General features: G+C 34.6%; 1 protein-coding gene across 3 annotated transcripts in view; it reads right to left on the bottom strand.

The window, feature by feature from the left end:
* The window catches only part of ADAMTS20 (ADAM metallopeptidase with thrombospondin type 1 motif 20), a 195624-nt gene that overhangs the window by 65747 nt on the left and 102097 nt on the right, over window positions 1–27780 (bottom strand). For 2 of the 3 annotated variants that reach the window (XM_007168333.2, XM_057557412.1), the window contains exons 17-28: window positions 25213–25379; window positions 24932–25061; window positions 19783–19909; window positions 17695–17905; window positions 17390–17554; window positions 16725–16889; window positions 15615–15734; window positions 14766–14873; window positions 13550–13714; window positions 13164–13454; window positions 12156–12317; window positions 10534–10710 (exon numbers count right to left, since the gene is read on the bottom strand). In XM_007168333.2, the coding sequence (XP_007168395.2) occupies window positions 10534–10710; window positions 12156–12317; window positions 13164–13454; window positions 13550–13714; window positions 14766–14873; window positions 15615–15734; window positions 16725–16889; window positions 17390–17554; window positions 17695–17905; window positions 19783–19909; window positions 24932–25061; window positions 25213–25379 (1988 nt within the window). The remainder of the gene's footprint in view (window positions 1–10533; window positions 10711–12155; window positions 12318–13163; window positions 13455–13549; window positions 13715–14765; window positions 14874–15614; window positions 15735–16724; window positions 16890–17389; window positions 17555–17694; window positions 17906–19782; window positions 19910–24931; window positions 25062–25212; window positions 25380–27780) is intronic. The other variant, XM_057557413.1, reaches the window with a different exon arrangement.

The raw sequence follows: 27780 nt of genomic DNA, 5'->3' as shown, positions 1-27780 counted from the left end.
TATATCTAAATAAATACCATATCCTTGTTAACATAATAGAAATTTGGATATTAGGATGATTTTCATGTATAAATTTTGCATCAACAAAAATAACTAGACTTTCTACCAAAATATACCCACACATTAAAGATGCTGAAATAAAAAATAAATGGGAATTCTAAACTTAATAAGGCCAAAAACCACATCTATAAATGTTTACTGAATAAATGAATGAATAAATGCTATGTAGAAAATAAATGAGCAAATACATACAAACAAACATCACTTAAATATGCAGTTTATGTTATCTGAATGAGGTAGAGTTGAATGGCCTTTAATTCTACAAAAATTACACAGAAAAGAAAGCTTCATGTAATTTAGATCTCTTTCTCCAAGACTTTTGTTGTTGTTTTACTGATTCTATGGGGTGCCTTGTGGATCAGCAGAGATGAGAAGTGTCTCCTGGTTTCATCTAAAATTAAGATCTTGCCAATTTTAGCAACAAAATGCTGACTTGGAGACTGGAGCCCATATGAGCTCCTACTGTTCTTTTGAGCCTGGATGCTGAAGAAATATCCACTGATGTGAGAGGAGCCAGGCCTGATTATCTTCCCTATTCCTAGATCTGAAAATGTTCCTAAGGCCCATGAATAAACAGTAAAAAAGCTTCCCTCAGATGGAAGGATGCAAACTCTGGTGGTAGAATATGGAGTCATTTTTTATTAGTGTGGCAGTAAAAAGTTCCTTTTATTCTTTCATATAGAATAATATTCTTTTATTTTCTTTCATTTTTTCTTTTATTTCTTTTTATATAAAGAATATATTCTCACAGAGCACACATCACCATTTACACGGTACAATTTGCACATTTTAATTCTCACACTATATTTAATGATATCCCAGAGTGATTAATCTTTAATCACACAAAATGCTTTCTCATTCTACCTACTGAATATTATTATATTTGCATTTGTTTATGATGGGTAAAGTCTACTATAAGAAAAAAAACTTTTGTGAATATGTTTATACCCTGAAAAAATTACAGGCTAGAAATAAAAATGGTTCTACTTTGGGCAAGCCTTTTTCTGACAATTTTAATAATTTCACCAAAGTTCTTCCCCAGAAGTCTGACTGCTTGCCACAGTATTTTCAATTCTGTTTTTATTTATATTTTGGAACTAGGTTAGAGTCATATTTCCTGCTATTAATAAATATCACATTAAAAGAAATGTTTGTCTCAAAAATTATGATAGTCATCTCTTTAGACGTATTAACTTGTTGCTGCTTTAGTCTTTTTTTATCCAGCTGTAATATGTAACATCTTCTATCTCCTGATACCTTCGTGTTTTTATCCTCCACACCTAGTACTATGCAACCATCGTTAACACACACTAACTGCTACGTAAATATCTACTGAATGAATAACTTAAGAGAAATCCATGAAGCCCATCCATAAATTGGATTTAAGAGAAATCCAATTTATAAGATTATAAATTTTAAAGTCTGATAATATCAAGTGTTGAGAAGGATGTGGAGCAACTGTAATTCCCATACAACCCTTCAGAAAACTGTCTGTCAGTATTTACTAAACCAGAACCTAAGTATTAACCAAGATTCAACTCCTGTCTACCTACCCAACAGATGTGCATATACATGTTCACCAAAAACATGTGTGAGAGATGTTCATAACAGCATTATTTGTAAATCCCAAATTAAAAACTTCAATTGCTTGTCAACTGGAGAATATTCATATAAATTCATTAATTTATTCACACAACAAATTTATTCATACAATACTAGAATGTAATAAGAAACTACAATTACGTGCAACATGAATGAATCACACAAATGTAATATTGTGACTCTCACAAACAAATTCTCTAAGTTCCATTTATATAAAGTCCAAAGACAGGCAGACTTATCAGTGATATTTGATGTCAGAATAGGGGTAGCTTTGGGGGGTATAGTGATTGCAAGGGGTATGTGGGGAAATTTCTGGGGTGCTGTTCTTGGTCTGGGTGCTGCCTACTCAGGTGTGTTCACTAAAATTCACTGAATTGTACCTTTATGATTGAAAGTATTGCTGAATGTCACATTTCCTAAAAGTTTGAAGAAGAAGCCAAACTCTAGTCTGAATTGATTTCTTTCTTACATTATTTTTGCTTCAGTAGATCTTGTTTCAGATTGTTCAATGTGTTATACTTATCTACTGCATTTGGATTTTTAGCTTTTTGAGGAAAGAGAATTAGTACTTATTATTGGATAAGTGATAATAAAAAGCAAAATACATTGAGTCTTTAAGTAACAGGCCCTATGCTAATCACTTTACCCATTGTCCATTTAATACTAAAAAGTGTCCTCTTTCGGCAGGCACTATTATTATATTCTATGAAACAAAATCTTCGAAATGTTCAGTAACTTTCCAAAAGTCACTCAGTTAAATAATAGCAGTTTTAACTCAAACATAGGCATTCTAACACCACAACTCTTAATCACAAGATCTAGAATAGACTTACTATTAAAAGTTTCAGTAGGCTTAGGAATAATGGTATTGCTTCAAACTCTTTTGGTAAATGAAAATTTACATTTCTCTTGGTGAAGTCAAGATTATCTTCTTTTACGTGAAACTAATACAAAGCCAAGTTATACACCATCAAACGGGCCGCTCAATGTGCAGTTTGCAATCATAGTAAATTCTTGACTCATTGCCCAAACTTTTTACTCTCTTCAAGCCCAAACTTATCTCAAAATTATCCAACATGACTTTTCTCAACTTTATTATCTTGACAATACAGTACTTCACAAGATGTTCTCTTACACATCTTTTCCTCCCATTTGCAAAAAAATAGTCCCATGAATCTCTCCTCTACCAGCTTCTTCTACTCCACTACAATTTGAGTGTTGTGATTAATCCATAAATACGTGATGAGTAACTGAACGGTCCCTAAATCATCACTCTAAACTTTCAGAGGAGTCCCCTCTTGGACTTCTCATCTCCAGTCTCTCATATTTTCAATGCGTTTATACTTTATGATGAGAATTGCCTATTAATCTTCCTAAAACACTGCTGTGTTCCCACTCCAAAAAATTCAATGTTTTTTAATAAACTTAAAGAATTTTTCCATTTTTAAATTCTCTTAAGCATGATACTTATTGGTCCTCCTTGCTATGGCCCAATTCATATTTCATCTTTCTAACTTTATTCTTGCCCCTTGTCTCTCACAAACCAACCTACACTAGTCAAATAACTACTTTTTCTGGCCTCTGGTTTTGCTCAGGGTGGTCTCCAACCTGGTTCCTCCTTCCCCACTCAAATCTTAGCTTCCCATCAAGGCTTATGCCTTCTTCATAAAGCCTTACGTTCCTCCAACTGGATGCACATTTTCTGACTTTCCATGACATCCATTTCTGCCTTGTTATTTGTGTATATATTGATTTTTCCCTGGATTGTGAGTCCTTTGAGTACAGTATGTCATTCTTATTCATCTTTAGCTTTCTTAGCCCAGTGCCTGTTACAGATGGGCTCTTAATAATCTTGAATGGATTGATGGGGATTAATTTTTGGCAGCTCAGTGGCCACCATTCCCTTCATAGTTACCTCCAAAGTCTCTGAGTTTCCCTGGGTCACAACTGCAAAATGTCAAAAGTTCAGGGAGATTGAAAATAGCTCAGAGCTGTCTTAGAGGATCACCTTAGAGCTCAGTTACAACTGACAGAGAAGAATTTGTTATGTGATCTGCCAAAAGCTTTGTAATATATCATTTAACTTTCACAAATATATGAATGTCATATGATGTATATTATATGATACCAGGGTTTTAGTACAAAGGTTATATCACAATAGGACATGATAGAGTACCTTCCTAGATATAGCCTACTAGATTTAGGTACATTGGTGAGTTTAAGTTTACCCAATCATGTGGGTAGGGGAGTACAACCAGGAAGCAGATGATGGTGTCTATGAAAACAAATTACATAATTCCAATCTTTACTGTGTAACATACAAGGTTTTAGAGATGTTACTGAACCTTTAAGTCTCAAGTATATCTCAGAGGCAAGGTGATTCAATGGAGTACCAAAAACATTTTTTAATAGTCTCTGTTCACATTTGTTTTAATCTAAAGTAAGAAAATAAGCTTTACTATATGGGGTTATATGTCAGCCTGATATGTAATGCATATAATACATTAGGTATCCTGGCAGGGAGATCATCACTTGCCATTCACTTTCAGTGTGCCCACCACACTTCACACACACCCACTTAGGAAGATGAACAGATTATAGTACATGTATAAACTCATACTCTAATCAGATGAGTGCCATGACACACTGCTCCTGTTGGTTTTTCAGTTTTAAGCCACAGAGTTTTGCAGATCGTGTTCAAATTACCAAATGGGATTGTGAAGATGAATTACTAATTTTTCTATTATGAAAAGAGGCTTGTTCCAAATTTGCTGATTTTTTCTATGATAAGGATTAAAGTGTTATACCTGTCACTTAAACAAATAGACTTATAATCTCTCCTTTAAGATAAAGGAGACATTTAAGATTGAATGAGAAAGCAACTGCTTTTGGAAAATCCTTCTAAGGAGAGAACATTTTGAAATGTTTGGAGGTGTTTCTAGTGTTACGGGACTTTGTTACCATAAGTATGCCAACGATAAAAATTCTCCAGTGTATTTTTAAAACTTTGGAGCAAGATTTTCTAATATGTTTAACTTGCTTCCAAATCTTTCAAAGTTTCACTGTTTTAACAGTATTTGTTAAAATATAAAGATATAACCCCTTCCAGTACTTTTCAAGAGGCAAATGACAGAATGGAAAATGGAAATTTGTCAATTTTCAATAAAATTTTTTAAAATAACTGGTATGATCCAATGATTTAAAATCAATGACTAGTTTATAACAGGAACATCCAGTGATAAACTTTGCTATATGGAGGTATGCATTTAGCAAAGTAATTTTTTCAGCTATGGAAGCTACTGAAATCACATATTGGAATAAACCAGACTTCTGAATTGCTCTAACAGTACTGAAACAAGATTTTCAAACTAATGAAACATTCTCCCACTTTTTAAAAATGAGATGAGTACAATAATAGTTCACTGAGAGAAAAATTTTATTATCCATAAAATTAAAAATATATTTAATATTAAATATTCATCTTATCCTTTTAAATGTATATGTTCTATAAATCACATTTATATATTAGTTTATGTCTGCAATGTATAGATATATAATAATATATAAGGGTATGTGATCAAAATATTTTACTGAGAAATGCACGTATGATTAAAAATTAGAAATTAATTGTCTAGAAAATGTCAAATAGACTCTGTAAAGTGTTAATGTTTGATTCTGTTGTAATTATATAGGAACTAAATTCTGATTCTCAGTCTACTGCAAGTTGACACAAAATTATAACAAAAAATTAGGGATCTAATAAATGCACTAATATTAACAATGCCTATATATCTCATACAGCACATAGATATTGTAGAATACTGAGACTGTTCTTCTAAAACATCTAAAAATCTATTTCCAGAAATTCTTAAACATTCTGAAGCATTATGCCTGGGAAAATAGAATTACAATGGAAACATGACCATCCATTTTCTTCATATAAAGAAAAATATAGCATTATCACCATTTCACGTTGACATGTTTTTTAGAGTTATTTTAAACTCTACATTCTAACTTCACTCAACCAAACACACTTACAAGTATCTTTTTTTACATTCGCATCATTAGATTATCTCCTTAAATTTTTCCTAAGAAGTCACACATTTCAAACCTGCAAGGTCCATTTGTATCTCCAAAATTATTTTCAAAGCATCATATCTAGGGCAAACTATAAATCAGTCTATATTCTCCCTTTCGGTGATTCATGAAATCTATGCACACACACAGACAAAAGAAAAAGATGCTGCGATTAGGCAAAAACTAACCTATTCTTCTAGCACAGAGACTTGGACGCCACTCATCTCTAGCCAGGTTATAATGGAATACCTCCTGCTAGTTAAGGCTTTCTAGAAGGATCTACTGGAATAATTACTATGTTGTCAAATACAATCCTTATTATCAATTCTTGGATAATTATAATCTATTGAGCCCCCAATATTATGAGCCTTCAGTATTATAAATCACAAAGTTGTTACTGAAATAAGATAGGAATCCCATTCTACTTCTGATCATCTGTTTATCTGGTACATTCACCACTAAACTGCAAACTCCTTGTACACAGGGATTGTGCCTGATTTACCTCTAGTGACTAACACAATGCCGAACATGTAGGGGATGCTCATAATTTGGGGGAGAGTTGATGAATGTACCATAGCATGATATGGCAATATAATAAATGGAAACATTATTTCAACAGATTTCTATGATAAATTGGAAATAAAATAGATTTCCAGTCTGTTGCCATACTTGCGTGTGTCTTTTCCAAATTTACGAAAATAACCAATTACTATAAATTGTTTTACTGAGCACTCCACTTCACAAAGAATTGACAGTTTCTTGAAACCATTTCCCCACACATTACCTTGTTCCCCTGGCTGATTCTGGTCTTAGGAGCACTGGAGCCAGTAACAAGTTCCTTCCCGAGTACATTCCACCTTGAGTGGGAGCTACAGTTTAAGAGGCTGCCCGACCCCTCTGCTCAGTCCCTCAGTGTTCTTTTGTTACACAAAACTGTTAAATTGACAAACTGCAGATTTACTAGGTGTGTACGGCTACCCCATGCTCATTTCTGAAAGTGCCTCTATTTGTCACATTCCATTGTATCGTATTAGAAATTTAGTGCTCTCTCTCCATATATATACACATATATACATTTTTTAACACAATGCTACAGGAGGTTATTATTTTAAAAAGAGACACTTGGGGAAAAGGACTAGCATCAAGAGGGTTCAAGTATCAAGCTTTCCTTTTTTAAAAATAATTTTCTCATTTTTAGAGGAAAAAACAAACTTGAATGGGAAAAATATTCTCTTTACCTCTGTGTGATCATTATTAACCCCGGAACACAATGGAATACACATTATTTTCTTACCAAACATGAATTCATTTTATGTAGGGAATAAAAAAATATTCATTTTATGTAGGAATATTCTAGGAAAATAAGTCACTTAAATGAGGTTTAGGGGGAAATAAAGATAAGTTAATACAAATTTATTTAAAGAGCATTTGCTAGAATAGTTTATGTTACATGTAGTGTCCCTTACAATATAAAGGAAAAATAAAACTTTTGCTCATCTTTTAAAGACTGCCCTGGGCATGAGCACATCTATTGTTAACTTACTAAATAAATTTGCTTACATCACAAATTTTTATTCATTATTTATAATATATGAAAAGAATATTAAAATTTCTAGTATTTAAAAATTGATAGCCAACAATAAATCTTATTTTTAAATACCAATGTTAGTTTCTAATAGGATTATCTGAAAAATAGCAGTAGCTTATACATATACTCAGTAAAGTTATGAAAACATATACTATTCAACAATTAAACGTTTAATAAGAAAAATTAACAATTTGTTATTTAAGAAAAATACATCAAAAGAAAAGAGGCATTCATTACAATACAGGATCTGTTCAGTGACTTAAAACATTTTAGGTATTGATCCAAGGAATAAAAATATAACATACATGTGAATTATGCAAAGCACAAAGCCACAACACATCATTAATAAGCAAGGGTTAAAATATAATCATTTCACATTGACTCAGCACAAAAATGCAGTCATTAAATTAACAGACATACGTTAAGATTTATTTATTCCTTTCTTTAATCATGCTTATAAATTATTACAACACAAGGTTTCCAACATGGAGAAAATTTAAATGTATATTTACAACTTTTTTCCTAGTTACATTTTAATGATTTAGCACTTGGTATTTTAATTTTGCTTTAAAATGAAAAGTGTTTAAGATTTCATGTCATTCATATATGTGTGTGTGTGTGTGTGTGTGTGTATATATATATATATATATATATATATATATATACACACATGTATATATATACATATACATACATTTCTTAATTTTCTAACCTAGTAAATAGGATCTGAAATTAAAGTTATACATGAAAGAATATCAACCTGATATGTTAATTAGAGGTATTCTGAAATTTGGCTAATATGTAACAACACTGAAAGAGGTAAAGGGTTATATCTGGTTTTAACAACAAAACTTCAGATCCCTTAAACCCTTTTAATATAAAAGGCTAATTTAAGGAATAAACTTCTTCATATAATAAGAAATCCAGGCACTCTAATGATATATATTTACTTTATACCTATAAAAAGTTAATAAATAAAGTTTATAAAAATTCTGATATATACATCTACTGTGACTTTTAAATTTTTATCTTCAATTTATCAAAAAAATTATAGTTCTTTCCTAGTGCAAAGACTGAATTAGTCAATGAACTCCTTTGTGGAACAGACACGTATTAAACAATTGAAGACTTTAATATTCCTGTCTTACTATTTTATAATTTGTGGTTATTGTTTTCTTGGTCATTTGTTTTTTGTGAGGTTGAAAAAAGTTACCTCTACACAGGGTCTTTAATGAACATTCAGGTTTTTCACTCATGACATCATTTACATACAAAAAAATAACATGACACAAACATATTGGAATGTAGTATTAGATATATTCCAATACAAGAAACATTGTGTGATGTTGTACACCTTAAACTTACACAATATGATCATATATATCTCAGTAAACTGGGGAAAAATTATGTGAATACTACAGTGAATATGCAGAGAAGATTGATAAACATTAAGATATTTAAAAATGTTAAACAAAGGATCAAAAACATCTAAAACCAAACGAATATTTGGTTTTAGACATCTATTGACCCCAAATGAATATTTGCAATTCTAATATGCTATAACTTTAAGGACATTTTACATTAAATTTAAAAAGTTTTATAATGTTATTAAATAGAACAGGAGTCAACAAGCTTTCCCCAGAAAGGACCAAATAGTAAATATTTCAGGCTTTGAGGGCCAGTCTCTATTGCAACTAATCAACTCTGCTTTGTAGTGCAAAAGCAGCCCTAGATAATACATAAAAAATTGTGCATGACTGTGTTCCAATAAAACTTATTTACAAAAATAGGCAATGGGCCAGATTTCATAGTTTGCTGACCTCTGAAATAGAAAATCTGATTCAAAAGCACTTAATTTTAGGAACTTCAATATCTAGCACAAAGCAGGAGACATAAGTAAATGTCTAATGCTTCATGAATTAATGAATTCATGAACGAGTGGGGAAAATAAAACCTTTGTGTCTGCTTTCCTAATTGAGGCAAAATTCCAAGAAGGCAATCTATGGATTAAGTCTTATTAAGAACTAGGCTTGCAAATTAAACTAATAAAATGAAAGAAAATGTAACAGAGATATAGTAAGGAGAAAGTAAATTTCCAATCTAAAATGACTAACAAAAAATATCTTTATAGTGAGTTCCTACAGTATTTCACATCTCTCCAGCTAAACTGTAAACTCCATAGGGGTAAGAAATTGAAACAGGTTTATATTTCATCATAAAGCTTTGACTTGGGTGAAGTAAAACAAGTGTACACATCAGGGTTGGATATAAAACCAGAGTTATAATTATTTTCCAAATAAAGAACTGTTTAACTTTATAAATTTAATTATAAATAGATTATAGACTCCAATCAGTTTTTCACCTGAGAGAAGTATACCTAGTTGTTCATGATTTAAAATATCAAAAGTGACCAAAATGCTAATTTCAATATATTTATATATTAATTATTCTTCAAAGCCTGGGTATTTGAAAAATACTAGAGGAAATTAATCATTCATAAATATTTATGAACTTTGTCTATGGCTCCAAAAAAAATAAAAAATTAAAACAGCTCAATACACAGTAACTCCACACAGTGGAAGAAATGAATATTCTCATAAACTACTATATAAATCATACTTTTCCATGATGTATGTGACAAACTGTAAACAATTAATTTACTTTGTGTAAGTAAATTTCTCTATATTTTTTAATACAATATTTTCACATTTCCAAACAAAATACTAAGTTTAACAATGATAAAAACAAGAATGTTATTTGCTTTTAAATCAGTTATTGGACATTGACAGACAAAAGCCACAAACAGTTATATACTCAAACAAGACACAGCCTTAACTCGCCATTGTTATAAGCACAATGTTAACATTATGTACAAATGTAAATAATAAAACATTTCCAATTAATTTGTGGGCAAGCCAAAGATGTACTGGAGAAAGATACTTCCATTAGAATAGTGCTATGGTTCAAAATTCACTTATAAAAAAATAAATACATATAAAACTATTATATATATGTATATATTACAGTACTTGAAATTGAATGATTCTTCTTTCAAACTATCAAGCCAAGAGGGCCAATGGTCTGCTTTAAAAAAAATCAGAAGATAAAATGTGTGCATCACAATTTATGAAGAGAGGAAATTAAAGTAAAAGGAACATAGAAAAACAAAACAAAACAGAAGGATAAAAATAAGAATACTATCGTACCGATTTCCATGGTCCCCGATGCCATGATACATCATCAGGGCAAGCATGCACATGACATTGTACCACACTAGGTGGCTTGTTTGAGATTTCACAGTTTTGCTCTCGTGACATTTGGCCATTGGGAAATTGACATATTACGAATCGTGATTTTATTCCTCCTCCACATGTTTGTGTACACTAAAAATAAGAAGAAAAATCAAAACTATGTGGCTTTAAAAAGAATATTATATTGCTTTATTCAATGTTGAGTACATAATCAGTATTGCTAGAGTTTAAAGTTATCCTTTCTTATAATCTTATAAGAAATATATAAGAATCCTTATAATTCTCAACATTTCTTCCTGGGTAAAAAATAAATCAAAGTTTTAGTTCTATAATTTTTTTTAAAAAGACAAAGTTTTGAGAATTGGTACTGTAATAGGTATTAACTACATAATGTATGGTATCCTATCAAAAGATGTAGCCATGAAAGCTAATAAGGGAGATCTAAATTTATAAACATAGAAAGATGTTCAGTATATATATATTACATGAAAACAGCAGATGGCAAAGTGGCATGTATAGTATGAACCTATTTCTGGAACCCACAAAGAAAAAAAAGTCTGGCAGGAAATGTATCAAATGTTAAAAGTTCTTATCTTTTCACAATCTTTCATTTTATTTGAATTTTCACGATGAGATTTAACTCAGAAATGAAAAAGTTACTTTCATTTTGGAAAATAGTAAAAGTACATTTTAAAGAGGTACTTGCTATTTATTAGCACCTGGTCAGAGTGTATCTTTAAACAATGATTTCCAAACTCCTTATGGAGAGAAAATATGTACTAAAATCATTCAGCAAAAATATTTGACTAATGAAAAACTCTAATGAAAAACTGATGAACTCATAAAAGTGCTAACAAAAGATCAAGATGAAAAGAAAAATTAATTACATGGGACTGAGTGAACTGATGAGGATGATTATAATTTTTGTGACCTTCTGTTTGAATTAAAAAAAAAAAAATCCCCCCCAAAAAAAAATTTGACTAATTAAATTAGGTGGTTTGTTTTATTCATCCAAAGCCAATGTAAGTCTTTCTTCTTTCTCATGCATAATATAGGTGGAATTAGTATTCATTATAACCATTTTTAAAACTATCTTCATAATCCCAGTGCCTAAAAGAATGCCAGGACATGAAGAAAGCACTCAATAATTGACAGCTCTCCATTTAAAAGATTCACCAAATGAATGGTTCAGCCTTCATTTGATATGGATATAAGGATATAAACATGCCTATATATCACTCTAATTTTCTATCTTTATATCAGTCTAATTTTCTAAGAAATTAAAACAATAATATACTAGTTTTAGAGAGGTTTTAGTAGGTCACAGACCTACTGGCTAGCACAAAGGATTCTGTTAAAAATCTGGAGTATATATTTCCTATCATGAATGAGTGATTTATACCATGACACAATGTCTATTAAAAGAACATGTTTTTACTGACTCAATTTAAAAAAAAAAATCTTTTCTCTGTAGTACAGTGAAGTAAGATTATCCAACGGTAACAATATGAAGTGCTTAACTTTCAGTCTTGGGAGATGTCATAATCTCCACAAGTTTAGGAGATCGTATGACTTACTTCTCCCCAGCTTCCGTAGCTCCACCGTGGACAAGGCCCCGAATCACAGTGCTTTGACTCTGGGGGTTTGGAGGCTGCATCGCAGTAACCAGCACTTTGTCCATTTTCATCCTGGCAAACCACAACTCTACGCTGAATACCTCCAGCACAACTGCTAGAGCACTGAAAAGGATGGAACACAGGAACACACAAACTGCAGATTCCACGGCACAAAATTACATCCAAAAAACCCCACAAAAAACAAACAGTACTTTGACTCAAATGCAAGCTCTCCACGTTAAAACCCCCCTCACTGGAATCATAATTTGAATCGAGAATATCTGTCAAAAAACACTTGGGTTGTTTTTTTTTTAATACATAATGTGTTTTATTTAACCCAACATAACCAACACTTGGGTTTTAACTAGGGGTTTCATTAGAATTTGTTGATGGAAAGGTGAAGTTTTAAAGCTTGCAAAAGGAAATTCACCCTTGTCCTAAGTGTTAAGTAAAAAGGAATTAAAAGTTTTCAGGTCTCACTAGGAAGGAAAAAAACCAAAAGATAATGTTAAGTTACTAAACTGTCACATAGTTTTTCTTTATTTGGTATCTTTACCCTCATATAAAGTATGAACCACAGTTGTACCTTTTCTAGTAATCATGATTTTATTCCAGCTTACTGCACTGCTATCAGAGTAATTTCAGGGTTTTTTGGTTTTCTTTCTTCATAAACACTGGTAGTCTTAACACTTAAAAGATTTTATTTTATTTTTACTATAATAAACTCTGAGATTGTTTTCAAGTGCATTCCTCTGTCATCATAATATCACATTACTGTATAATTCAATAAGAACTCTGGGGATTTGTAATCTGCATCAAAAATTGCTTAATCCTTTTAAGATTTAAACTACTGATCTTCAGAAAAATTTAGCATTAAAAGCATTTGATGTCTTTACATACGTATCTGTTAAAAGGCCATATAACATAACAAAATTACAGAATTAGTATAACTCAATAAAGAGGGCTTACTGATCCCCATGGTCCTGTTCTCCACTGGTTTCCTCTGATGGATGGATGGACCCCCTGATTTTGATTATCTTCTGGTTTGTGAGTTAATGGAAAATTCCTGCCTGGAAAATGGCTTGGCTGCTCAGAGGAACTCGGAAAGTGGCTGTATGTGGGAGGGCAGGCTGCCAGGTTACATTCTTGTTCTATCACAGGGCGGACTTCAGGGTCACAGTAATTCTCATTAATTGGCTGATGATAGTTGATGCATAAAACTTGTCGAGTTGTTTTTCCATGGCCACAGGAAGCTGAGCACTGATCACAAATTCAGCCCATAAACTACATTATCTTAAATAGCAAGTATTATATTTAAATTTTTCATTTCATTTTCTTCACATAAAAATACTTACAGGTGACCAATTCCCTGTTTGCCACTCTCCACAAGGGCTAAAACAGACAGCTATTTCAGCTGGTCGAGGTAAGTGGGCACAATATGATTCATCTGCTATTCCATCGTGAGCATCACGACAGCTTACATAGCGGGCTTGATTCCCTCTTCCACAAGACACAGAGCACTAAAAAAATTGAATAATACCAAGGAGTTATACAGGACATTTCCACATCCCTTACACTTGGCTGTTGCTCAAATTTCTAAACCTCAAGTTTATTGAAAAAAGTTAAATTATAAATACTATCACCTGGCATCATTTCTGAGTCAAAGACAGGGCAGTGAATATCCCAATGAGTTTAGAAAATAAATTTCACAAATCAGATATTTGTGATAATGAAACAAAACACTCAACTTTTTGGAATATTGATTAGTTGATTGCCAAAATTTAAAAAAGAAAAGAAAATATTTTATATAAGAGAATCTTAAGATATCATTTAAGATAACTTTTAAAGACCTAGGTAACAGATAGGCTCTCATAATTAAAATATTCAGAGAATATATGAAACTTAAAAATATATCTTTCATATATTTTCATATATCTTTCATATATTTAGTATATATTCTCATATATACTAAAGCAAGTATATACTCCAAATAGATTAAAGCCTTCAGTTTAGAAAAACAACATGAATATGTGGTAGTTTAAATAAAGGCTGATAAAAAGCCTATCACATCTGCTTCTCATAACAACCTGGGACATAAATATTATCATCCCTGAACTGGTTTGCAAGGCAGAAATAGAGACACAGATGTAGAGAACAAACGTATGGACACCAAGGGGGGAAAGTCAGGGGGTGGTGGTAGGATGAATTGGAAGATTGGGATTGACATGTATACGCTAATATGTATAAAATAGATAACTAATAAGAACCTGCTGTATAAAAAACTAAATAAAATAAAATAAAAGTTAAAAAAATAATCAATAAATATTATCATTCCCATTTGGTAGATCAGAAAATAGAGCTAGAAAATTTAAATTTCTTCCCCGAGACACAGAGCTCTTGAAAGGCAGAACAGGATTTAGTCATTAAATTATCTAATTCTAAACTTTATATTCATCAAAATACCTGAGAATGAATGCATACATTAATTTGGCAAATCTGTAGCAACTATTTTGTGGATGTCTGAAAGGCTCCATAGTAGAAACACTGTACCTCTTAAAGGAATTCACTTACTGGGGTCCAAGAACCGTATCGCCATTGTGCTATCTTTCCCAGGGGAAGAGCTGGTAATGAAGTGGCCCCAATTTTAGGGATAATTGGGCAAGGTGTAACAATACAGTCCTGTTCAGAAGAAAAATGGGTCTCACAAAACATCAATGAATTAATTAACATTCTGCTTTATACTAAATCCTATACTTCATTTCATCCTCCACATATATAAGTAAAGAACATTTGCATACTAAACTACAAAGAAGCGATGTAAAGGTTTATATTTTTCAAAAGTACAAAATACTACCAAGGGCTAGAAGTGGATAGTATGACTCTGAAGGCTAAAGTTTGGATCATTCTGCCTGATGGTTGAAAAGAAAAGAGTAATAGTCCTTCAAAAATACCACTAAGCTGAAACCTCCTGAATGAACACAGGATGCTACCTTAAGCAGTACGACACGCTTTAGAGGTTCAGCCTTCTGCAGTTCAAAGGACGGAAATATAAGTTAAATGAGTGATCCAATGGCAGATAAAGAGTAAAAAAAATGCATCAATAAAGCTGGCAAAACCAGGAACTATATACTTTCTGATGCCCACATACCTTTTTTAAAAAATATTTCTTTATTTATTTGGCTGCGCCAGGTCTTAGTTGCAGCATGAGGGATCTAGTTCCCTAACCAGGGATCGAACCCAGGCCCCCTGCATTGGGAGCACGGAGCCTTTGCCACTGGACCACTAGGGAAGTCCCCCACATACATTTTTAAGGCATAGAAGTTTAAGTGGAAAAAATACGTATGGAAATAATTTTAACATATCAATAATCCTCCTGTATCAAACATTTTTGTTTATAATCCATGAAGAGGTGTCCTTTACCTGCCTGTCACTTGGGCGACTAGCTCCATGGCACAGTCTATCATCTAGCACTGCACTAAGTAGCTCATTGACACATTTCACAGCACGCATCTGGTACCCCTGTCCACACGAGGCTGTGCACTGAAAGAATATAAGCAGATACCAAACACCATTGTTCAAAAATTACATAAACTTAATTTTCTTAGTGCATAGACAGTTAAGAATATACTTTCAGTAGATATTCTTATTAGTCCTTTATACCAGATTCTAGACTTAAAATGAGCAAATTGAATCAACATACATCTTTATTCAAATTTATGGAGATACTAATAAAATAGTGAAGTTAAAATGGACAGTTATTATATCTTTAAAAATTTATCATGTAAAAATATCAATAGAAGCCTGATATTTTGGAGGCAGAGTCAATACAGTTTAGAGAAACTAAATACTTTTCAAAATCGACCTGGTGTATGCATGTCATTTAATATGCTAAGTAAATTTCAAAGAGATAAAGAAGGAAGGGCATAGGACAGAGTTAAAGGGCAGATGAGAGAAGGTTTCCCAGCAACTGTGGCAACCTGCGTAGGATAATAAGCTGCCCACTCTCATCCAGCAGATTCCTAGCCGCCTGTTTGGCAAAACTTCCCAACAATGCCTACTCTAAATACAGTAAAGATAATAATTTAGACACCGAACATGAAAATGTCTATAGTTTAAATAAAGCTGATGAAAGCATAAAAAAATTGTTATTGAAGTATAGTTGATTTACAACGTTATGTTAGTTTCTGGTGTATAGCAAAGTGATTCAGTTATTTATATATATATATATTCTTTTTCATATTATTTTCTATTACGGTTTATTACAGGATATTGAATATGGTTCCTCGTGAAAGCATAAAATTTGTAGCATTTTGCTTAACAAAACTGAATTAAAAAGCAAAGCTAGAATATTTACCACAGCAACATTAGCAGTACTGACAAAATTGTGCAGGTAGGGATTTACATTTCAGGAATCTTTTTCCAAAAAAACACCCAAATTTAGATGCAGCCACTAAAGAGTGAATACACCACAACTTCTGTGTTATTCTGTAATGATGGATTAGAGCAGAAAAACCCTTATCATATACTCACAGAACCCCATGGTCCTACTTGCCAGGAAGCACATGCGTGAAGCTCACATGGTCTCCTAGACTCAGGTTTGGTGCTTGGATCACAAAAGCCATCACTCAAGTGATCTTCATTCAGTTGACACCACACCTGCCGCTGCCTTGTTCCTTTTCCACATGTAACAAGACACTGTAAGAATACAATTGACCATTATTTTCAGTATTAGTCAGCACATATACCTACAAAATATATAATGAATGATCAATTTGCATATTCAAATACAGTTGAAAGACCATTCCTAAGGACATTTTCCCTTCACTCCTCAGAAAAATCAGAGATATTCATGGGGTAAAATCAGCCATCCCAAACTTCTGCTGCCCAAATCCCAGTGCAACATCCATTTGTTCCAGAAACAAAAGTACAAAACTAACCTTAGAACAAGTGTATATCTCAGCCTACTGTGGACACTATGAAAGCGGTTATAGATTAAACACCAGTATGTCATTGTTGGCCAGATATTGTAAACAGTTAAAGAACAAACCATTTTTTAATGTTTTACTACCTTGATAAAGTTATTTACCACATGATAAAATAAATTGAAATTATTTTTTTGAATTATATAGCCTTCGATTGCAAAGCTCTCCTACACAATGTTATAACAGTTCTAAGCCTCATGGGTTTAATGTTACCTCACTCCACTCACTAGTGGCCCAACTGGGACAGGAAAATTCATTGCAATTCTCAGTTGTCACTCGGGGAAGTTCCTGGCATTCTCTGTCAGCAAGACGGTGGCCAAAGTTATTTACACAGTAAGATTCTCGAGACCTCTCCCCTCCTCCACAACTCCTGGAACACTGATTAAAAAAAGAAAAGTGGTGACAAATGGACACAAAATAAAAATTTTAACAAAACCCTAGAGTGACAACTATTTAATTAGAGGTAAAAAAAAAAAAAAAAAGGAGCAACTTTTCTTAAGCAATCTTTTTCTTTGTACCTGGGACCATTCTGAATAATGCCACCTTGTTAAGACACAGTCACCATGGCAGGGTTCTCGGGTCGGAGGTTTAAGCTGGTCACCACAGTAGTGGTCATCTACTGGAACAGTATGTCCTTTATGAATGGAATACTTCATACAGTGGATGTCCAATGACTTATGTCCTTGGCCACAAAGGGATGAACATTCACTTTTGCCAATGATGCGCCACCTTCAAAGAACGAGGTTATTACACTTAGCAGGCGTGCCAATGAACACAATTGACAAACCGGATTCAGAGAAACTCACGCGTCTCATTCATCTTTAACATTTGGTTGCAATTAATGGACAAGCCACCTAAAAATATTTGATGTATCATTGATTGAGGGATGAAAACTCCTTAGACGTCACAGGGCCCAAACTTTCATTTTATAGATGAGAAAATGAAGACCAGAGGTGCTGTACATTCAAATGGTATGAACGCCTGACTTGTCAGAAATCTTACTTTCTTCCAAATAAAATCTAACTTGGACTCCAAATACATAAACATGGAGTGTCTGGTTAAAGATGGAGGTAGGGAACCAGCTATACAGGCACCTGGAGGCAACTTTGGAGGTCCTAGGAACCCCAAGCCTCCCGCTAGACCTTTGAAAACAACTAGTTGAGATCAAGATTGCTCAATTATGTAGTGGAAGATTTAAGACTAGAACTGAATATTATTTGACTCATCATCAGGGAGTGCCTCCCTATGCAACCGTTATTTGACTGAGGATCAGGGAATATCTGGGAATATGACTACATCAATAAAGATAAAGCCTTTACAAGTTGGCAAACTTGGTTTTTGTAAGGCATATCACATTTTCTCATTAACTCAAGTAATCTATTTTTAGACATGTTTCTAGGGAAAACATTTTTTTTCCACAAGTAAAATCTGCCAGTTTGAGCCACATTATCCCAATTACAGTCTAGCAATCTCTCAGACAATATGAGTGCCCTAGTACAGCAGAGCAGAGAATTCATGGAGTTCCTTTCCATCCCACCTGCATCTCAAGGGTTTCACTGTGCTTCACTCTACTGCAATGTAGAGGATGCACCTTGTACAGGCTGTTCTGTCATTAGCCTTTCACTATAGGCCTTCAAACAACACCATAAATGTATAAAAATTCTCATCCTTGCTGAGTGAAAGAGGTTCTGGCCATCCCTGAAAGTTGACTGTCACCTGCTACATGGGGGTTATTGCTCTTAGCGTCACTCTAAGACCCATCACAGATAATCAAATAACAAGAATTTTAGAAGAACAAACTTTCCTGCCATGATCTAGGATCATGTTCCTAATGTTTAATGGAACTGATAAGATAAGATGTACTGATACTGATAAGATATAGAAATCAATTTATTGATTCTCTAATCCTCAAACTTTAAAAGTTTATTGGTTCATGAGTTCAATGGGAATTATAGGATAGTGCTACAAAATGTATTGTTTCAGATCTTTAAACCATAGGTTTTCAGATTACAGTTTTCCTGTATTTATTTTACAGACAAATTTTATTCAATTTCTTACGCAAAATATTGAGGCCTCTATTCTGGAATTCAGCAAATACTATGAATAAAAAACTCAAACCGGGGCTTCCCTGGTGGCGCAGTGGTTGAGAGTCTGCCTGCCAATGCAGGGGACACGGGTTCGAGCCCTGGTCTGGGAAGATCCCACATGCCGCGGAGCGGCTGGGCCCGTGAGCCACAATTGCTGAGCCTGCGCGTCTGGAGCCTGTGCTCTGCAACAGGAGAGGCCGCGATAGTGAGGGGCCCGCGCACCGCGATGAAGAGTGGACCCCACTTGCCACAACTAGAGAAAGCCCTCGCACAGAAACGAAGACCCAACACAGCCATAAATAAATTTTAAAAAATTAAACTTTAAAAAAAAAATAAACTCAAACCAATTGCTGAGTTTCACAATAAGTTAATGAGTCTAAAGTTTTTTAACTGAAGGGTCAAAGGATAGACATTAATTACATGTCCACTCTGTGAGAGGCACTGCACTAGATGTTTACATCTTACCTCACTTACTGATTTTAATCTGGTTACATTATACATTATTTCTCTTTTACTTACCTTAGTTCACAGTCTGTATTGCACCTTTCAGTCACCAACAATGGAAGTGGTAAGTGGTCACATCTTTGATCAGACACTACCATATGATCACTTTTACGTACACAGGTAATTTTTCTTCTATGAAGACCTTGGCCAAAGCCAAATGAAAATTTAAAATTAAAGGAAAATTCACATAAGGAGATGTTGCATAATCATTTACTTCTGCTAATAGCCTGAAGGATTAAGCTAAGAAAGAAAAAAAACCAAAATTCCAACATAGCATACAAATAGGCTAGCATATTGATCTAGTCAGGAATGACTTTCTGCAATAAGCAAGCTGAACCCTGAAACACTGAGGAGTTTGCTTAGTAGAGAGACATAAGGGAAGGTGGGACAGGTGTGGAGTAGAAAGAAATTTATTATAGCTGTATAGAAGGGTTGCTAGTAGAGAACTGAGTGGCCAGGGTCAGTGCTGACGACACATGATACAGGATACACAATACACGATACACTACACCCCCCGTTCCCCATTATTTGCTTCCCTTTTCCCTGTAACAAAATTACACATCTCCACTTGCTACAGTGTTACTATAACTTCCTATAGGAGGAGCAGACTTATGCCAACCACCTGTAAGGGGATGTGACCTATTCCAGTTCCAAGCAGAAGCTCTAAAAGCCACTGTATGCTTCTGCCAACTCTCTTTCCCTTTTCCCTCCGTCTCTAAAACAGCTTTTCCCAGATGGGGCTGATCTTTCAGCCTGGAATCATGAATGAAAAAGGCAGCACGGACAGACTTTAGTTAATAATAATGGATCAATTGTAATAAATGTGCCACCCAAATGCAAGATGACAAGAATAGGGGAACTGCGGAGGGAGGGTATGGAAGAAGGGGGAATATGAAAATTTTCTGTACTTTCTGTTAACTTTTCTATAAACCTAAAACTGCTTTAAAAAAATAAAGTCTATTAATTTTTTTGAAAAATGACATGGATGCAGATACCAAGCTGGAGAAGAGTCAGAGCCAATTAGCAGCCAACACATAGCATGAGCGAGAAATAAACCTTTGTTGTTCTAAGTCATTGAGATTTGGCAGTTGTCTGTATGGGGCATAACCACAGCAAAAGCAAACTAAGTGAAGCCGCAGGGGCCAGAGTAGACTGAACTTTGCACTTTCTGCAATGAGGAGACAGGAAAAAGTTTAAGCCATCAGTGCCATGATCAAATTTCTGTTTTATCCAAGTTCAACTGTATACTTTCAGTTAGTTAAACATGAACATGCATGTTTATCTCTGCTCCTTCCTAAATACCATCTGAGGTAACTATAAAGAATTTTGACAAGGCAAAAACCTGAAGGAACAAAAAGAATAAAGAAGGAAACACAGTAGGCAAGAAAAGGAAATTCTGAATATGAAAAGAAGATGGAAATAACTATTTTAATAGAGCCAAGGAAGCTGAAATCTAAGGCTGTGGAGGAAGAAAGTAAGAAACAAACCATTCATGCCACAGAATCCAAGCAAAGTCCAGGAATCAAAAACACCAGGTTTCTCTAAAGAGGTGAATGTGTGAGGGGTAGGCCTGATAAAATGGAGAAGTGACTGAATACTATTTATGAAGATCGGTCAGACTCCTACCTTCTTGTTGACAGCAGCACTGTCCAATAAAAACATAACGTGAACCACATGTAATTTTACATTGTCTCGTAGTGACATTAAGAAGTAAAAAGAAGAATCTAAAATATCCAAATATCCAAATAGGATCATTTCCACCTGATAGCAATATAAACATTATTGATGATGTATTTTATATTCTTTCTTTCATACTAAGTCTATAGAATTCATTGTGCATTTCACACTTCTACCACATTTCAATGGGCTAGCCACATGTGGCTAGTGGCTACCATATTGGACAGCAAAGCTCTAGAGAGGGTGAACTTGAGGGCACAGACACAGCAGCTGAGGGAAGTTAGGGAGTTGTACTAAAAAGGGAAGTTGTACTAAAAATAGGGGTATTCAGTAAAAGCCCCATACTGAATGATGAGACCCAGGCCCACTGGGCTCTCCCTCCATTTCCCTCTGGCTCCAAGCCAATTTTTATGGTTTCTCCCATCCCCTAACTGACCATCAGAAGATGGGAGAATCCCTCTCTTGGAAAACTCTTCAGCCCAAGAAAAAAGATCAAATGACAATGACATCTGGGGCTTCTCCCCCAGTGACACAAGAAAGGGCTACTTAGAAATCCAATTACTCTATAATGAGGGTTGACTTATCTAACCCACAAAGGACTTTCAGTTAGCATTTTAGTCTTAAATATGAACAAACAGCAAAGGATGAGCGGACACTTTAGGAAAGTCACTCACACAAAAGAGACCAAAAGAAGCATAAGCAAAATAGAACTAAGATGAAATAGATATGTCAGGGAGCAGAAGAAACTTACAAGACTAAGATTAATACTCTCAAGGACATGGGGATTGCATCCATGAAACAAAAGCAAGCTGTTGAGAAGAAACATTAAGAAAACAATGTACATTTGGAGAGGAAATTAGGAGATAAGAGATCAAGTCCAGGAGGTTGGATATCCAGACAATACAAATTTTACAAAGATAGAAGAGAAAATTTAGCGTGAAGAAATTATCAAAGAAATCACGCACAAAACTTCTCAAGTCAAAGAATCTGTGTTTCCCAATTGGAATGCATCCTAATTACCTAGGGAAATAGACGAATAAAAAAGCCGCACCAACGCACATGGTCCTGATATTCCACACCACCAGAATTAAGGTGGGGAGAAACAAAACTTCCACACCAGGAAGTGTCATATCCAAGCACGGGAAATCGGAAAATGAGCCAGAAAACAAGATTTTCAACATTCTAAAGGAAAGTAATCTAGTTTAGAATTTTATATGAGCCAAGCTATCAATCCAATGTGCGAATAGAATAATGCCATTTTCAGAGAGAAAAAAATTTCAAAAACCTGCCTCTCTTTCTCAGGAAAGTACTGACAGATATGTTCCCCGCAATGGAGGAAATAAAAAGAGGAATTCATAGGATTTAGAACGCAGGGAATCAAATACATAAAAAAGGGTAAGTGCATGATGACAGCCGTGTAACAGGCCTGAAAAGCAACACGGCCAAGTTAGAGCAGGAGAGAAGAGGGCCACAGGAGCAACAGATGAGGAAAAATAAAGGAAAATTGAAACTGATACATTGAATAATGTGCTTCAAAATATTAAGACAAAATTTATAGCACTCACAAAAAGTTGGGGGACTGATCATTTTCAGTACACAGGGAAACAAGTAAACAAAACTGAAGAAACTTCACTTTAAAGAAACCCCAAAGTTACACACACACATCAAAGGAACTATAATCATAGTATGCGTTGTGGCAATTGAATTAATAGCTCCTTTCCTCCTGCACACAGAGAGCTCTCCTGGTTCAGACTTCCAAACTATCTCCAAATGCCTCGTCCCACCTTTCATTTGGATCTTGTTATTTTTTATTTGCTGTGTTCCCCACATTTTAGAATGTTCTTTCACTCAACTGTTACTTAGATTTCTTCTAGCTCCCCATATCCACTGCCACAGACCAGCTTACCCAGTTATGTTGGAATGCTTGTCCCAGCTCCCCAAACCGAAATTCTCTTCTATAAAGCATAACCAGGGTCTTTCGTCAAAATGAATTCCTCCATCTTCTGTGTTACCAAAGCTTTGTTCCTACTTCTAGAGCTGTCCCAGTCAGCCTGGCATCATCTACTTCAGTCTCCCTCCCCGGAGACACTGCTCAAACAGGAATGCCTGTTTCCACGCTATCATCTGGGCACCCCTGTCCCGACACCACAGGACCAAGTCTGTGCCTTTTTCTGAATGGGATACCACAATTTCTTTGGCACCTTGAGGTCAGTTTGTTAAAATGTCCCGCATGTTCCCATCATCTGTGATCACTGCCTCTGGCCACCTACCTTCTCTCAGCTCTTTTCCATACTGTTCTGATCTGTCTCTCTTCTGACTCACTGCTCCCCTAATTGCCAAAACTTGTCTCTAGTCCCCATCGGAACTACCTTTCCATTCTACACAAACTTCCCTATATCTTCCCATTTCACCTCCTCAAACTGCCCCCTCCATCTTTCCTGGGGTCTTCTCTGTGCATACCTGTAGCATTGCATTTACCATTTAAAACTAAGATGACAGGGCTTCCCTAGGTGGCGCAGTGGTTGAGAATCTGCCTGCTAATGCAGGGGTCACGGGTTCGGGCCCTGGTCTGGGAAGATCCCACATGCCGCGGAGCAACTAAGCCCGTGAGCCACAACTACTGAGCCTGCGCGTCTGGAGCCTGTGCTCCGCAACAAGAGAGACAGCGATAGTGAAGAGGCCCGCGCACCGCGATGAAGAGTGGCCCCCGCTTGCCGCAACTGGGGAAGGCCCTTGCACAGAAACGAAGACCCAACACAGCCAAGAATAAAAATAAATAAATAAATTAATAAAACTAAGATGACCTATGCATGCCTCTGTTTCATCCATATGACTTTAAAGCTTTAATGCAAAATCAGGGTCCTAATAATTCAAATCAAAGTAGCCCCTCAATAAACATTTACTGATTTGCACAAATGTAGCATCACACAACTAGGTATTCGTAATTACAGATTGCCCAAAGACACCACCAGTCTCTTCATTTGCTTTCTCTACTACAAATTTCGCTGTTTTTCCATCTCCCTCTGTATTCCTTTCAGTTATCCATCCATCAGTACAAACACATTTCCTTGTGGTCAGGGAAGGGAAATAAGAGAATGAGAGAATGTTGACACCCCAACACTAAAAGAGGGAGATGGGTGGCTGGGAAAGTGTGTTGAGGGGAAAGGACAAGAGGGCGGGTATTTCACTGGGAAACAGAGTCCCAGTTAGAGAACCCTTCTGTGACGGCGAGAAAGAGAACGAGGACGTGATAGGGAAGAAGCAGTGATAGAGAACATTGAAAAGGGTAGAGATAAGGGAGGCTGTTAAGTATAAGAACCAAAGAATAAGTGGGGAGAAAAGCAGGAAGAGAAAAAAGACAGAAAACCTCTGTATGTCTGTGTGGTGTACATGCGTGGATTCCACAGGCAGCCAGACTCAAGAGTACCCCAAATTATACCAGCATGCAGAACTGAACTTTTGTCTCTTTCATTTAATACCAGTGTACCTTGACACATTTTTGTACAGTCTTGCCATGGTCCATATGGGTCCCATGTGAACAGATCGCTCTTCTCTTCCATGGGGATATTGAAGGAATAACGTACATCAGGGTTGTACAAATTACCCACACATAAAACCTCAATAAAAATACAAAGGAGCACACCATTAATTCATAAAAGATATATTCTTAAAAGATATCATTTTTGTGTTTAATAATAAATGCAAAGCACTTAAGCATCATACTTTACTAACATGATTAAAACTTATTAACAACTACTGAGAATTTACCTGCAAAACAAGTTCTTCTTCCAGCCGATCAGTACTATTAATTCTTTCAATCGAGTTGTTTGAACCACTGTATTCAAAAATAGCTCCTTGTACGTTGATTTCCTTTTTGGACATACTTACAACAAAATTCCCATTCAAAAGAAAATTCCCTTGAGTGTCTGATAATGCTGTAAAAGGATAGTGCTCATGAAATAGCAAAACCAGTCAATGGTACAGAAACATTTTTAACTTTTACAATTCACATCCTTTTTTTGAAATTAGAGAATATAAACGTAAATTAATATGGAGGAAACAAACTTTATTTTACTGTAAAGTGGTATCTAAGCCCTAAGCAGGGAAACTTCAGCACATCAGCCAAAGACATGAAAATAAATTCACCCTATAATTTTTCTTTCTGAGAAGATCATCTTCCACAAGGCGTGCAGCTCTGGGAGAGACACACAAGAAGCGGGAAAACAGAAAGAAGTCATGCACGGGCCTGCAGACAGATCAGCTAAATCAATCCTGGTCATCCATGGTGAGGAAAGAAAGGGCAGCCAGACTACTGCAGCATTCCGTTAATGCTTATCTTGGAAAAAATGTACAAAGCTTCAACACTCTAGGGTCAATGTTCTAAAAGGCCATGCCTCTCCACTCTTCTCTCTGTAAACATCTGGATCTTCTTCATGGCAAGGCACTCATCACTGCTCACGCATACGTGAGTGACTGCTTTTCAGAATCCTCCTACCTCCCTCTCTGTTCTTACCCCTTCTTATTCTCTCTTTTTCCCCAATGACAGGTATTAATATCAGCCTATCAAATATGTATCCGTATGTCTATCTATATACTAATATTTACATATGTATATAATAGAGTATGTAACAGTATGTATTCATGATTTGTTACTTTTTAAATGCAAAAAATACATGGTGTCCACAGTGGTGTGATAGTAAAAAGACCACAGAATTTGGTATTAGAACAACTGGCTTAAATTCAAGTTGTTCCAATTAATTACTACGTGATCTTGGATAAACTACTTGCTTCCTAATTGCATAACAGGAATAATAAAAATTCTTACCTCACAGGCTTTTAATCGGAATCAAATTTGGAAAGTGTTTGTAAAAGTGTATAAACTATAAAAAAGCACTGTGCTTTTTTTTTAACTTTCAAGAGGATATATGATATTTTAAATTTTGCACTAATAAAAACTCCATATTAATAAAATATATTTTTTGTTGCTTTACTTCTCAGTGGAATAACTGTTTTGGAAAACATTTGTTTTTGGTCTTCCAGGGAACCCCACCCAAAGCATACAAATTACCTATGATTAAACTTACTAAATACTACACACCTCAAAGCAACCATGAAGGGATTACTGCCAAAGACATTTGGTGTTTCTGTGTCTGTATGGACTATTGTGATTGTCTTTATACATTACACTGAATTCAATGAAGAACCAATAAAGTTCCATATTTATCCTATAAAATGAAAATCTGGACATTATCAGAAGTGGATAGGCCTATTTAAGGGACTACCAGTTACATTAAAATTAAGGGAAATAAACAAAACTTTACTGAGAAAAACTGTATACATTTCATTATTTTTAGTTACAAAGCAAATTTCATAAATATAAATATTTTACAAGTCCTTTCTAATGACTTCACATGTTTACTTTGCTCACTCCAATTTAGATTTTGATATTTCCATTAGTAGTTCTTTTACAAAGTATAGTGATACTTTATTGGTGAACATTTCCAATTTTTAAACTTGGGCAGAACCAAATATCTATATTTGGATCCTAAGAGCGACATATTAAGTTATCTACAATACGGTAGCATATATCTATGTATATGCAAAAGAAAAAGAATTGCAACTAAATGCAAAAAGTTAAAACATTTACATTTGATTTTCTTTGGGAAATTTTTTGTATTTTTTATAGAGGTGAAATTGACATAACATAGAATTAACCATTTTAAACTGCAGAATTTGATAGTACTTAGTACATTCACAATGTTGTATAACCACCACCTCTACTTAGTACTAAAACTTTTTCATCATCCCAAAAGGAAAACCTGCATCCATTCAGCAGTCATTCTCTTTACAATTGACTCTATAATGCCAAATATAATTCTTGAGATAAATTGTTCATCATATATTCAGATTCCAAGTTAGAAGCGTTGATTACTTGAGCCAATATTTCACATTTCATTAATGTGAAGCAGGTACTTTCTCATTATCAGCTTTGCATCACCAGTTTGGTGAATTACGAATTAGTCAATATTAAGGTGTTTATCAGACACAAAGAAAAGGTTTGTAAAGCATTCTTTTCATCTCTGGGCCTAAGTGAAATTCTTTGACTCTAAAAGCTAATTTCCAAAAATAAACAACAACTGAAATTTATACTCTAGAATTAGCTAAAGGACAATACACTATGACTATACTCATTAACATCTAAAAATATGAAACCATAGTTCTCTTTCTGCCTTTCTGTAACATAAGAGCTTTGTAAAAGTTGTATTTAAAGACTTTTGCTACATGGTAAAGACATTTAAGAAAATTCTTTAAAACATTTAACCCCAAAGAGGTCTA

This window comes from Balaenoptera acutorostrata, chromosome 11, assembly GCF_949987535.1.
Source record: "Balaenoptera acutorostrata chromosome 11, mBalAcu1.1, whole genome shotgun sequence".
In the NCBI taxonomy this organism is placed as follows: domain Eukaryota; kingdom Metazoa; phylum Chordata; class Mammalia; order Artiodactyla; family Balaenopteridae; genus Balaenoptera; species Balaenoptera acutorostrata.
This window is presented reverse-complemented; position numbering and strand designations above follow the sequence as displayed.